The sequence below is a fragment of the Pristiophorus japonicus genome, chromosome 22 (assembly GCF_044704955.1).
Source record: "Pristiophorus japonicus isolate sPriJap1 chromosome 22, sPriJap1.hap1, whole genome shotgun sequence".
In the NCBI taxonomy this organism is placed as follows: domain Eukaryota; kingdom Metazoa; phylum Chordata; class Chondrichthyes; family Pristiophoridae; genus Pristiophorus; species Pristiophorus japonicus.
In genome coordinates, this window is record NC_091998.1 from 13957992 (window position 1) to 13971901 (window position 13910).

Below are 13910 nucleotides of genomic sequence, written 5' to 3' on the forward strand. Positions count from 1 at the left end.
TGTTTGGGAGGTGTAAGTCAGCATGCTTTCCGTACATCCTCAACCACACTGAATCCAGGCATGGAGACTCTGCACATGAACAGCCAAAAGATGACAGCATATCATTTTTTATAGAATTTATTTGAGCACGTAGACAGATAATTACAGGTGGTGATCCATGGATAACTTAGCCTGTTGGCAAAAAGAGAGGAAAAAAATATATTCAAGTCTGCACTCTTATATCATCTATCAGACATTTCTGTTATCAAGGACTCATGCTTACAAAACATAATTTTCAAATTATGCAGCAAAAAAACATTGCAAATTATTACAAGGCAACAGGCAGTGACATTTTCATTAGAGCAAGAACCAGTATTTTTCCACCCGAAATGCAATCAAGGATCAGTCAGTGCATTGTCAAATACTCACATTTCAAGAAACTTTCACGTCTTTCCCCAAGTTACTGCAGCAAATAAAACAAAGCAAAAAAAATTAGCCATTTACAAGAGCAATATTTCAAGTTCTTTTATAATTTTGGTAGCAAAGCCCCAAGAGTTTTCTTGAAAGGCTGCAGGGAGGTGATGTGACAGGCTATTTAGAGATGGGGATTGCAAGAACGTCAGAGTAGATGCAGTCTGCCTGCTAGCTACTGATCAAAACAGCACTTAGAAGCCAGAATATGTGAGCACCCTATTTCTTTTGTAAACTTAAAATATCCTCGAACGATTCTGAGATCGTATTTTCCATCATTCCCATCTCCACATTGTGCACAATATCCTAGTTGCACACGACATTTTGCACTCATTTTGGGTTCCAGGCATTACAAAAATATCTCAATCAAAAGGTGCAACTCTCTCCAGAACAGGATGGGTGGAAGCGAGGTGAACTGAGGGAGAAAATGTGTACCCCATCACCGCTTATCTCTGCACAAAAAAACAAATGAACTCGAAGGGAAGGAATGAAAGTGGAAGAGTCATTCACAGGCATCAATCTAAATTACAACCCCAAAAGTGAGCTCCAATGTACGATGCCACGATATGAATCAATTCCGTTTAAAATTAGTGATTAAAATCATGCACTTGACAAATTCTGGCAGTGAAAATTTTGCAGGAACAGGCAACTTTGTTTTAAGACATACTACTGAAATTATAGGCTTGACTGTATAGGCTTGAGCGGGGGAAAATTCAACAGTGACAGAGCAATGCAACATTTCATGAGAAATGAAACCTGTTGCACTCTGCAGGAGACTGATTCTCTAGACTTAATTTAAACAAAGTTTAGAAATAGTGAGATATTGTTGGCTTCTAAACACTCGCCAAGAAAAAAAACAACTATAATGCCCATATGTGCCACAGAAAGCAAAGGATTCAAAGCCTTGATTGTGATTCCATACCAAGCATAGATTCAAAATGCATTGCAGATAAATCAAGCTTTATAAATAAATCTCAAATAGCACTGCGTTTAGCTATGATGTGAAGTTAAATCATGCGTCGAGCTTATTTTCACATTTAAATCAAACCTCAGGACAGCCCCTTTCCTTTTGCATACCCAATATAAACGTTGGTGACATGGTTCGCAGATATTGACTTGTTCCATGAATATGGAGTCTTTTCCAACCCTTCCACATTGCATTTTAAGTGATGCTTTTTTTCAACTACCGTGATGCATACCTCGACTGAAGCTATTTTGTGTACTTTAAGCACATCTGAAGCTCTGATCAAGCTTCAGTAACTAGCTCAAAAAGTTGAGCTTTAACCTTTTATGTTGCAAAGTTTGAGTGAACCACTTCGCAATGACCACCAGATGGAGCACGTGTGCATTTTTAATTAAAAAAGAAAAATCGTCAAAAGGCGAGACTGATTTAATCATAAAGACGCAACAAATCTGTGAAACACAGCAAACATGCAAAGCACCAAGCAGGGAACCAGTAAGCAACACAGCTAAATATGCAGGGCAAATCTAAGTGACGTGCAGATTGTATCACCACCTTCATGCTTAGATTCCAGTACCTGCCACAGATGCTTCATTTCTGAAGGACAAAATCCACAAGAACAACAAGAAAGGCAAAACAAAGTTAATGACTGAGATAAAGGAATAAACCAGACAAACAACTCTGAAAACATAGCTATCAGTAACCAGTAACAAACAGTGGAGGATTATATACCAAACTCACAACAAAGAGGAGGAAGGACTCACTAACTACTTTATGGCACAAAGTCACACCAAACACTCAAGCATTTAGCTTGCTGGTGAGTTCTAGTTTGGCTGACAAAGAAACTAGAATAAACTCTAAGCCAAGGGTGTCCAATCTTTTGGAGCTGGTATTAGATGTACACAATGAGTGAATGGCATTTAACTATGATTCCAGAGATGAAGGGGTTGTCTTATGAAGAAAAGTTGAGCAGGTTGGGCCTATACTCATTGGAGTTTAGGATGAGATGTGATCTTATTGAAAAGTATAAGATTCTGAGGGGGCTTGACAGGGTAGATGCAGAGAGGATGTTTCCCCTCGTGGGGGAATCTAGAACTAGGGGACATAGTTTCAGAATAAGGGTTCGCCCATTTAAAACGGAAATGAGAGAAATTTCTTCTCTGAGGGTCATGAATCTTTGGAATTCTGGAGATAGACAAATTTTTGAAGGATGAGGGAGTCAAGGGTTATGGGGAGCAGGCAGGGAAGTGAAGTTGAGCCCAAGATCAGATCAGCCATTAAATGGCGGAGCTCGAGGAGCCAAATGGCCTAGTCCTGCTCCTATTTCTTATGTTTATGTTCTTAAGAATAATGTAAGCCCCCATAGAAAAAAGCAAGACTGGGGAGGGGGTGGGGAAATTTAAAAAAAAAGAGGCCACGTAAACAAGAAGCAGCTTCGCCCACCCACAAAACCTGAAAACTTGGAAGCTTCAACTGTTGGATAAAAGCCCGTGAGTAGCCCTTTCCAGTCTGCCTAGCCCCGAAACTCAAAGCTGGCGCACAGAACCATCAGGAGCTTTGCAAGCTGGATCAGTGGCTTCTGGGCCATGTTCACACACCCCTGTGCCAAGCTGCATCAATAAGCAGCTTCAGAGTGAAGACTACTTTGATGGGGGTTTGAGAAGCTCATCATTTTAAAACATGCGACCTAAGGGGGTGCGAGGCAGTAGGAAAAATGGCATTTACATCAAATGCCAGGCTACAACAATCAGGTATAAATACCAGCGATTCTATGTAGCTGCCAGAAAAGCCAAACGAATTAGTAAACAGAACACTAAAGCACCTACACACACACACACACACACACACACAAAACCAGTATTAATTACCTTCTGTTGTCCAGAAGACAAAAAAAGATAACATGAACAAAAAAAGGACAAAACTGAAACATGAAGCTCTCAAATGGAAATAGTTCAAACAAAAACCTAAATTTATGAAACATCAATACAAAGCAGCACTGTATTTTGCCGACCACAGCTTTCATACCTTCTTGCCAGCACCGACGTTAGCTTTAGCTGTACCCCGGACTTTCTTCATTCTGTTCTTGCGTTCCTTTCGCTGTTTCCTGGAAACCTTCTTCCTCTCCAACAGGCCGTGCTGAAACACAACGGGCACCGATCAGTAAAGAATATGGAAGCAAGCACCCCGGAAACACCCGTCGAGGCGGATAATTTGCACGCTCACCCTCGCCAGCCTGTGCTTGGGTTCATTCTTCTTGGCGTAATCCAAGGAGTCGTAGACCATTGCAAATCCTGTCGTTTTGCCGCCACCAAATTGCGTCCGGAAGCCAAAGACAAACACAACGTCTGGCGTCGTTTTGTACATTTTTGCCAACTTTTCTCTAATTTCTGTCTTGGGGACGGTGGCTTTGCCGGGGTGGAGGACATCGACAACCTGTTCCAAAAAAGCGGAAGATTTGCGGGTGAGTACAGCATTGAAATTCATCCCATAAATTTCAACAAAATGAACTGAGATTCTCACAATGGCCCAGAGGCACATGGTGCTGTACCAAGAGGTATTGCCAATGTCAGAAAGCACAGGCCTTCCCCTCTCAATACCCAGCGAGCTCCCAATATTAGAAGGGAATGAACTCAACAGGAGGAAGATATTAAGGCAATAGCGATCCAGACTGTGGTCTCATCTTACCAACCTGACACACAGGTGCGGCGGATGGCATTGTTTTTAAGCTTCAGGGGAGAGGGTACAGAAAACAGCAAACAGCAATATATAGTAGACAATGTTCCCTCCAAGCTGCGAAGCCGAGCTGTAATGGGAAAGATCCCGTGCAGGTTGCTCACCAGCTTCTCCGTGTAAATATCGCACAGGCGCAGAAATTTAATGGGACCGTGCACTAAAACGTAACAAGCGGCGCAGAACAAAGCGCAGCTTACAGGGAACATTGAGAGTAGATATAAATCAATGACGTGTGGCAAGTTCCCTCGACTCTGTCCAAAGGAGGTAGAAAAGCACCACCAGTGTGAAGCAGGGAATATTGAGACTGAATGAGACCGCTACTTAACTGACGGTTTTCTCATTTGCACAAAAGGGGCATCATGAGTTTCAGGAGCCCTGGCTGATAAACACTGATGTGAAGAGATTGTTCTAACCCACTGCATCACATCCTCCCCTTCATACTATGGAGAATACACAATTAACTCAAACAGCAAGGCGATCACAATTCAACATTACCGGGAGTTAGATACGACCCTTACGGCCAAAGGGATCAAGGGGTATGGAGAGAAAGCAGGAAAGGGGCACTGAGGTTGAATGATCAGCCACGATCATATTGAATGGCAGTGCAGGCTTGAAGGGCCGAATGGCCTACTCCTGCTTTCTATGTTTTTATTCCTGTAGTTTATTGTTGCTTTTGCACCACAAAAGTCAGTTCAACCGTTTCCCCCTGCGAACCCAAACTTCAATCACAAGCAATGAAGTCCCAGAGGGAGCAAGCGGTTGTTTCACCTTTAAAGTGAAAAAGCTCAGAATGTAGCGATTTTGAGAAGGGGAATGAGTAAAAAAAAGACATCCACGTTAAACCTGCACAAACAGGCCTGACCATCGCAGCCAAACAGTGGCTAACCGACAAGAGTTCCCCAACACTGATGCAAACCTGTAAACAGATACATTATTTTAAAAAGGAGTTTAAAAGATGTTTGCCAACTATCTCAAGGGGACAGAACTCTGAACTATGTACCCATCTGCTGATTATATTCAGGCTCCCACAGATACAATTTTCCTTTTCATTTGTAAACTTGGCCACAGCCACCATGTTGGACAAGAGTAGCAAACAAGGTAAAGCAGGAAGCAACAGAATTGAGGAGGCAACACTAAGTTTTGGTTCTGCAAATACTGAAAACTGTAGTGAAAAAAGGGAAGAGTGAGGATAAGGCATTCCACAGGAGACCGTAAAGAATAAGCTGAAATAGGGACAGTATGATGTCACAATTTCAACGAGGTCACAGCGAAGCAGAACAATGTATAGGACCATATGCTTACAGTTTTGGAGAAACAACAACTTGTATTTATATAGCGCCTTTAACATAGTGAAACATCTCAAGGTGCTTCACATGAGTTTTACAAGACAAAAAATTTGACACCGAGCTGCATAAGGAGAAATTAGGGCAGGTGACCAAAAGCTTGGTCAAAGAGGTAGACTCTAAGGAGCAGAGGGGTTTCGGAAGGGAATTCCAGAGTTTAGAGCCGGTGCAGCTGAAGGCACGGCCACCAAAGATTGTGTCGAAGAAGCAGGTTTTAAGGAGCTCATTGAAGGAGGAAAGAGAGGCGGAGAGGTTTAGGGAGGGAGTTTCAGAGCTTAGGGCCCAGGCAACAGAAGGCACAGCCAGCAATGGTGGAACGATTATAATCATGGATGCTCAAGAGAGTAGAATTAGAGGAGCGCAGATATCTCCCGCCGGGGGGGGGGGGGGAGGGGGGGGGGATGGGGTGTAGGGCTAGAGGAGATTACAGAGATAGGGAGGGGCTTGAAAATAAGGATCAGAATTTTGAAACCAAGAAGTAAGTTCAGACGAGCACCGACAACAATGGTATTGATACCAGTATGCGCGAGAGGGAGAAAGTTGCCTTATGGAAATATAACAAATAATAGACAAAGGGAATAGTAAACATCTCTACTCACCATTTGCTTGCGTTGCAGCAAGCGGTTTGTCATAAACTTTCTGGTTCGGACGGTCACGGTGTCGTTCTACAATGCAGAAACAGCAAACATTTAGAAGACGTTGAGCTCACAAAAGTTAGCTCTGAACAATAAACCGGAATACCATTTGCAGCTAGCAAGATCAGCCGTGGCTCAGTGGCAGCACTCTCGCCCGAGTCAGGTCGTGGGTTCAAGTCCCATTCCAAGGAATTGAGCACATCGTCTAAGCTGACACTCCAGTGCAGTGCTGAGCGAGTGCTGCACGTCGGAGGTGCCATCTTTTGGATGGGACATTAAGCCGAGGTCCTCACTGGTCTCCCAGGTGGATGTAAAAGATCCCATGGCACTATTTCAAAGAAGGGCAAGCCGGATTCGCCCTGGTGTCCTAGCCAATATTTACCCCACAACCAAAAATCACAGATTATCTAGCCATTATTGCTTTGCTGTTTGTGAGATCTTGCCATGTTTCCTACATTACAACAGTGACTACATTTCAAAAAAGTACTTAATTGGTTGTAAGGCACTTTGCAACGCCCCAAGATCACAAAAGGTGCTACACAGGTATTAATGCAAGTCTTTCTTTTACGCAGGAACTAGACAAGACAAATACTGGAGCAACAAAGGCAAACTAACGTTCATCTACCAGCAACACTGGAGATACACTTCGACCAACAACCTCATCACCGACTCTGTTGATGATGTCTGATAATCAGTCTAAGTAAAGACATGTCAGAACTTTTCCCAAGTGAGGAGACACACGCCCATCCTTTTCATCTCCTACATTGAACTGCGTAAACTTCCCCTCACCCCCAACTTCATCGCTCTTCTAGGATACTTGCTCAATCTGAACCTCAGTACATTATTAGTGTCCTGTTTGATGATTAGCTTAGAGTCAAACCCCACTTCCTAACTTAGATCCCCTCCGCAATTATTGTCCACCTCCATCCCTACCTCACTCCCACTGATGGAACTTCTGTCTGTGTTTTTGTCACCTCAAGACTCGATTTCCTTCAATGTTCTGCTCCTCAGGTACAGCCAACTCATCCAAAATTCCACCATCGCCATCCTCCTCTGCCCATGTCTCAGTTAGAACCCCACTCAACCAGAGACAACCTCGTCTGCCTCATTTGCCTGTATGAAACCATGACAGAACCTTCAGCCACCTTGGTCCTATTCTCTAGAATTCCTGCCGTAAATCTTTTTTGCTTGATTATGTCTATCCCCATTTAAAAGACTCTTAAAACCTTATTTCAACCAGACTCTCCCAACTCTTAATTTACCGCTCTGCATCCATATATTAAAGATGGCATTGTTGTTAAAGGCGATGACCCCCAAAAAATCCATACGATCGCATAGTTTTTTGCCCCTATAGTGGCTCATAGTAGCACCCTCGTGCGAGTCAGAAGGTAGAAGCCCCACTCTATAGAGACTTCAGCACCAAAAATCTCAGCTGACACCATGTGCAGTACTGAGGGGAGTGCGACACTGTCGGAGGTGCCACCTTTCAAATGAGACGTTAAACGAAGGCCCCGCCTGGTGTCTCAGGTGTACTCAAAAGATCCCACGTCACTATTTCGAACTAGAACAGGGGGTACGTTATCCCCGGTGTCTCGGCCAATATTTATCCCTCAAATCAACAGAACTAAAAAAAACAGATTATCTGGTCATTATCACATTGCTATTTGTGGGAGCTTGCTGTGCCGCGTATCCTACATTACAACAGCGACTGCCAGTTCAAAAAAAGTACTTCATTGGTTGTAAAGTGCTTTGGGACATCCGATGCTCGTGAAAGTCACTATATAAATGCAACACGGGTACTTTCTATTTGGGAAACAAACTGAAGTAAGTTATTCTAGACTGATTGGAGTGCACTCACAGTAACCAACAGTCCCTAGAGAATGTAGCGCTACTTTTGGCAGCCCCCAGATCACTTTATATTATGAAAGTGGTAGCATGACTGCACTCTTAATATCCCTGGTTCTCAGTCCAAATGAGGGAGGCTGCAAGTTAACTTGGTTGACATATAAACACCTCCATAAGTTAGACCAGTGCTGGCACCCTTCAGCCAGGAGGAGCTGGAACGACAGAAACACAAAACTACCCGAGAGTCACATTCTGCCACAAGGGCTTGGCACACACTTAACATCCAAACCGAGCATTACTAAAGGCGAGCTCTCTGCTGCTTGCTGCTGAGCACAGGCCCCGCGGGCCCGAGAGACACCTTTCCTAGTTTATGACATTTGGTAAATAAACAGACCGGGTTACATGAAAAATACATCGGCCATTTCACTCGGCGTACACTCCGTCAGCCCTCGGCCCACGACCCGAGGGCAGATGGCCGCGGATGGCGGTGATTTTGAACGAATTCTCCCGGCTGTTTCTCACCATCTTTGCTGCCGCCTCGGTCCAGGGCTCGGAAAAGGAATGAGGACCCCACGCCTGTCAATCATAAGCGCTGGAGGGCGGGCCACGCAACTGCCTGATATTTGCCTCACACTTTTTAACATTTGTAATTTTTAAAAAAAGACACACATACAGATATTTGCAGGAAGTGCATGCCTGTTTTATTTTCTCTTACGTTGCTGACTGTATGTTTTCACTATCATATAACACAGGAGGCCATTCTGCCCATCATGTCCCTTGGGTGTCGAGGATGACTTGCTTCCACACTAATATGTTCTCAGGTGACTGATGAGACCGACGCAGGGGTCTACAGTCTCTGCCACAGGTGCGGCAGGTGGTGGTTGAAGGGACGGGTGGGTGGGGTGTTTGGGTTGCCGTGGGCTCCTTCCGCTGTTTGCGCTTGGCTTCTGCTTGCTCGCCGAAGAGACTTAAAAGTGTTCGGTGCCTTCCCAGGTGCTTCTCATCCACTTTGAGCTCTCTTAGGCCAGGGATTGCATCTTTCACAAAGTGAAATGTCCCAAAGCGATTCACAGGGACGGTTATAAGACAAAATTTGACACTGAGCTGCATAAGGAGATATTGGGGCAAAAGCTTGGTCAAAGTGGTGGGTTTTAAAAAAGACTTGCATTTAAATAGCACCTTTCACGACCACCAGATGTCCTGAAGCGCTTTACAAAGTACTTTTTTGAAGTGTAGTCACTGTTTTAATGTAGGAAACGTGGCATCCAATTTGCACACAGCAAGCTCCCACAAAAAGCAATGTGATAATGACCAGATAATCTGTTTTTGTTATGTTGATTGAGGGATAAATATTGGCCAAGGCACCAGTGATAACTTCCCTGCTGTACTTCGAAATAGTGCCATGGGATCTTTTACGTCCACCTGAGGGCCTCCGTTTACTATCTCATCTAAATGATAGCACTTTTTTGAAGTGTAGTCAATGTTTTAATGTAGGAAAAGCGACAGCCAAATTCCGAACAGCAAGGTCCCACAAACAGCAATGTGGTAATAATCAGATAATCTGTTTTAGTGATGTTGGTTGTGGGATAAATATTGGCCAGGATATCGGGGATAACTCCCCTGTTCTTCTTAAAATAGTACTGAGTGTCTGATAGAGTCAGAAGGTTGTGGGTTCAAGTCCTACTTCAGAGTCTTGGGCACAAACCTCGGCTGACACTCCAGTGGCTTAAAACCGAGGCCTTGTCTGCTCTCTCAGGTGAATGCAAAAGATCCGATGACACTATTTCGAAGAAGGGGAGTACAGTTCTCCAGGTCAACATTTATCCTTCAACCAACACCTTAAAAAAACAAATTATCTGGTCATTATCACATTGCTATTGTAGGATCTTGCTGTGTGCAAATTGGCTCTGTGTTTTCAACATTTCAAAAGTAACTACACTTCAAAAAGTACTTAATTGATTGCAAAGTGCTGTGGGATATCCTACGGTCATGAAAGCTGCTATATTTTTAGTGTCCCCCTCCCCTTTTATAGGGGGCACTTGTCAAATGTGGAATTTTAATGCCCTAAAAAAAACCACAAAAAAAACCCCTACAAAAATACAAAAAACCCCCCAAAAAAAACAAAAAAAAGAGGGCTGTCATAAGTATCTGGAGTGTCCCCCAGATCGGGGGGCACTCGATCTAATGTTATCTTGTACTCCCCAAAAAGAGTTGAAAGCTGCTATATAGATGCAAGTCTTTATTTAATTCAGGAGTCAGGTACCCTCAGAAGGCTGTTTCACATGCTGTATGGCCATTGCATTGGATGGAGAATAACTACAGTTCAATGCGAACTCTGGTTCAAAAATTGCTTCGGCAGTTAGCTGGACCTTTTAGATGCACTGTGAGTCTTAGAATTGAGTCGTGTCAATATTATTAAAAATGCAATCTGCCACTCTTTCCTAACTAAAGAGCCACAAACTTCAGTAGAGCAGTTCCCTTCGAGCTCACCAGTAGGTTGTTTGAGAGGGTGTCCTTGTAACGTTTCCTCTGCCCGTTTGACACCCTCAAAGCCTCCCTGATAAAGTGCAACATCCCCACCGACACCTGGGAGTCCCTGGTCAAAGACCACCCTAAGTAGAGGAAATGCATCCGGGAGGGCGCCGAGAGCATGCAGAAATCAAGCGCAGGCAGCGGAAAGAGTGTGCAGCAAATCTATCCCACCCTCCCTTACCCTCAACGACTATCTGTCCCATCTGTGACAGGGACTGTGGCTCTCATATTGGACTGTTCAGCCACCTAAGGACTCATTTTAAGAGTGGAAGTAAGTCTTCCTCGATTCCGAGGGGCTGCCTATGATGATGATGTTTGAGAAAAGTTGCAATTCAGATTAACTAGAAAAATATATTTTTTAATTAAGATAATACTTTACATGGTAAGTTTTTCATTGCGTAACATTGTTCTTCTTTGAAATTTGAAGGGTGTGTTAAGAGATCAGTGACCATCCGTCATATCATCACAGCAGCATCTCTTGACAAACTCTTTGAACACAATGCAACTCTCAGTCGAGCTACGGAAATACATTTGACGAAAACACTCCCGTCACTCCTAGTGACCATGCATGAAGAAAACGGTATGTACGCAAATTGAGATATAAAATTTGACTGAACAAAGTTGTCCAAATACCCAGGTTTGGAAACAGATCTACCATTTGTTCACCCAGCATATCACTTGACAGATACTTTGGGAACAATACAGAAAATATATTGCCTGATTATTGCCGATAATCTTCCTTGCTCTTTTTCCAAATGCCAACTCCATAAGTCAGGTGGATTGATCAATAATTGAGATTGGCAAGAACCAGGAAGTGACAGGAATTAAATTCAGTGGAAGGGTGTCAACCCACAGGACGAAACTGAAGTGTATAAAAAAGCACAGGAATCTAATAAAAAAGTTATTTTTGGTTATTACTTAACGAAAATCAAAATCGGCATTATTTGCTGAAGGAATAAAGAGTTGGCAGGAGGATAAGGTCAACAACATTTATTTGTCTGGCACAAATCCATTGCAATGCTTGGAGGGTTTACTGCAAGCTGACAGCACCCGCCCCTTCCGTGACGTACCCCACGCCCTCTCGCCCAGTGGCGCATTCAGCTGTCATTCATGGCGCTCCCCGCCCCTCGACCAGCCGGCGGCGACGCATGCCGGGATTTGTAGTCCCCGCCTCGGCTGCAGCCCGTTCGGCTCCGGCTCCGCCCCGCGGTTGGGGAACTACAAGCGCTGGGCGACTGGAGAGAAAAAAAAAGACGGGACCGGGGTGAGCGTTGGAAAGCGGCAGCAGGCGGCGATCATCCAAAAGCGACAATGCCGGGGAGGCGGACGTGACAGGTTTATACATATTTAGATTTACAAGAAGAAAATAATAAAACCGGAGATGGATCAACTTGTGTTTGTTGAAGCCGCGGTAGGGGAGCGGGGAGCGCCAGCAATCCCCCTTCCATCCCTCTCCGCCGGCCGCCCGTCACCCGGGGGTGAGAGGAAAGGGGGGCTTCTGGAAACATCAGCCGCTGCGGCCCGTGCGCCCCTCGCGCGCGCAGCCATCGCGAGACTTGGCCGTCCGCTAGCCGTCCGCCGCCATCTTGGAGCCGCCGCCGCCATTTTGCGGCAAGTTCTCCACTCGCGGCCTAGTATCCCGGTCGAAGCCTGACTCCCGTCTCTGGAGCATGACAACAACAAACCCCCCCGCCCCTTCGCCCCCTCTCTCATCTTCCCTCCCCACCTTGCTTTACTTATTTTTTTTTGTGTGTGTGGTTGGTTGGGGTGATTTGAATTATTTTAATTAACTTCCCCCCCCCCCCCCCAATCTCCTCTCTCTCTCTCTCTCCATAATGAGTGCAGGGCCTGCCAGCAAAAGATTCAGGCTGGAAGTTTGCCCACCAGCGCCTCGACAGCTCTCCTCCTCCTCCTCCACCACCACCAGTCAGCCAGAGGGGAAAAACACTGGCCTTTTAGTCCGCAGGAAAGGTCTGTAACCAGGCAAGGCCCCCCGTCCTTCACCTTTTGGCACATTCATCTGAGGGGGACTGGGACTGGGACTGCCAAGTCCGTTCATTTCCAGGCAATGCCATTTTATGAAAAGAAAGAAATAACTTGCATTTAGTCGTATTGGGCGGTCCCTCGTGTCGAGGATGACCCGCTTCTTCCACACCAAAAAGGGATGAGTTGACAGGTGTTTCAATGATGGACCTGACATTCCAGGTCCTGAACTACCTATTGAAGGGTGGAAGATGCCTGTGCGTGGGCATCTTTTAACGTGGGCTGGCCGTTGCACACCAGCCACCACGCGGGCTTGACCGAGCTCGGTCTTGGTCCAGTGGCAAGGGTTGACCAAGACGACCGGAGACCTGCTCTGCTGCACGGACCTCGCAGTGTGGGCTGGTCCATGCGGCCCCTGGGCCCCGATCTCTCCCGCTCCTCTGCTGTATCTGGGTCCTGTCGGTGGTCCTACCCAAGCTCCAATCGGCAACCTGGATTTTGATGGTGTCAATCCAGTCGCATTTATATAGTGCCTTTCACCACCGCCAGATGTCTCAAAGCGCTTTACTGCCAATGATGTGCTTTTCTTTTGGAGTGTCGTCACTGTTGTAATGTGAGAAATGCGACAGCCAATTTGCGCACAGCAAGATCCCACAAACAGTAATGTGATAATGACAGATAGACTGTTTTTTTTAAGTGATGTTGATTGAGGGATAGATATTGGCCGGGACACCGGGGTAACTTCTACGAAATAGTATCATGGGATCTTTTATATCTACTTGAGAGAGCAAACGCGGCCTTGGTTAAACGTCTCGTCCAAAAGATGGCATCTCCGACAGTGTAGCACTCCCTTAGTACTGAACAGGAGTGTTTGCCTAGATTTTTTTGCTCAATCTCTGGATGGGGACTTGAACCCACAACCTTCCGACTCCGAGGTGAGAGTGCTACCAACTGAGCCACGGCTGTAAGAAACAAATTCTACAGTTGTTGGGTACGGTTGCCATCTCTGGTTGGACCTCTTCTGGAGGTTTCACCTCTGACCTCCAAACAACGTTGTTTCCCATTTCCAGTAATTTTATAAATAATAAACAAAAGTATCCAAAGGTAATGAAACCATGCTCCTATGATTGTTGTCCTAGGTTGCTTGAAGCAGTACGTCCAGGACTTTAATCTCTAATTCCTGGAACCACCAGGACAATCCTGAGGGGCTGGCAGTCCCTATTGTTGAGTGTAGCCGGTAAAATCATTTCCATCAGCTAACTTTCCAGCCCCTGTTCTCAGCCAGTTTCCTGCCCCATTTTTGATTTAGCTCTTTGCTTGATTTGCAAATACTCCTCTTTAACAGCAGTCTGTTGAGTCCTCTCAAAGATCCAGTTGTCAGCATTTGCTGCACGAGGTGGCAGATTCACAAGTTACCAAACCTATGAG

The 13910-nt window shown here is 45.1% G+C and overlaps 2 protein-coding genes across 13 annotated transcripts in view; one reads left to right on the top strand and one right to left on the bottom strand.

Annotated features, from left to right (window-relative positions):
* Window positions 1–13910, bottom strand: part of rps24 (ribosomal protein S24) — a 70062-nt gene that overhangs the window by 31156 nt on the left and 24996 nt on the right. The window contains exons 1-7 of one of the 9 annotated variants that reach the window (XM_070865657.1): window positions 11570–11611; window positions 6087–6152; window positions 3635–3844; window positions 3437–3547; window positions 1989–2008; window positions 409–442; window positions 102–171 (exon numbers count right to left, since the gene is read on the bottom strand). In XM_070865657.1, coding sequence (XP_070721758.1) covers window positions 2003–2008; window positions 3437–3547; window positions 3635–3844; window positions 6087–6152; window positions 11570–11596 — 420 coding nt within the window. In that variant the 5' untranslated portion in view covers window positions 11597–11611 and the 3' untranslated portion in view covers window positions 102–171; window positions 409–442; window positions 1989–2002. Of the gene's footprint in view, window positions 1–101; window positions 172–408; window positions 443–1988; window positions 2009–3436; window positions 3548–3634; window positions 3845–6086; window positions 6153–8361; window positions 8405–8489; window positions 8509–11216; window positions 11302–11569; window positions 11612–13910 lie in introns of those variants that run through there. The other 8 variants (XM_070865653.1, XM_070865660.1, XM_070865659.1 and 5 more) reach the window with 8 other exon arrangements.
* parga (poly (ADP-ribose) glycohydrolase a) overlaps window positions 11719–13910 on the top strand; it is a 179411-nt gene continuing 177219 nt past the window's right edge. For 2 of the 4 annotated variants that reach the window (XM_070865647.1, XM_070865648.1), the window contains exon 1: window positions 12100–12470. In XM_070865647.1, coding sequence (XP_070721748.1) covers window positions 12335–12470 — 136 coding nt within the window. In that variant the 5' untranslated portion in view covers window positions 12100–12334. Of the gene's footprint in view, window positions 11835–12099; window positions 12483–13910 lie in introns of those variants that run through there. The other 2 variants (XM_070865649.1, XM_070865650.1) reach the window with 2 other exon arrangements.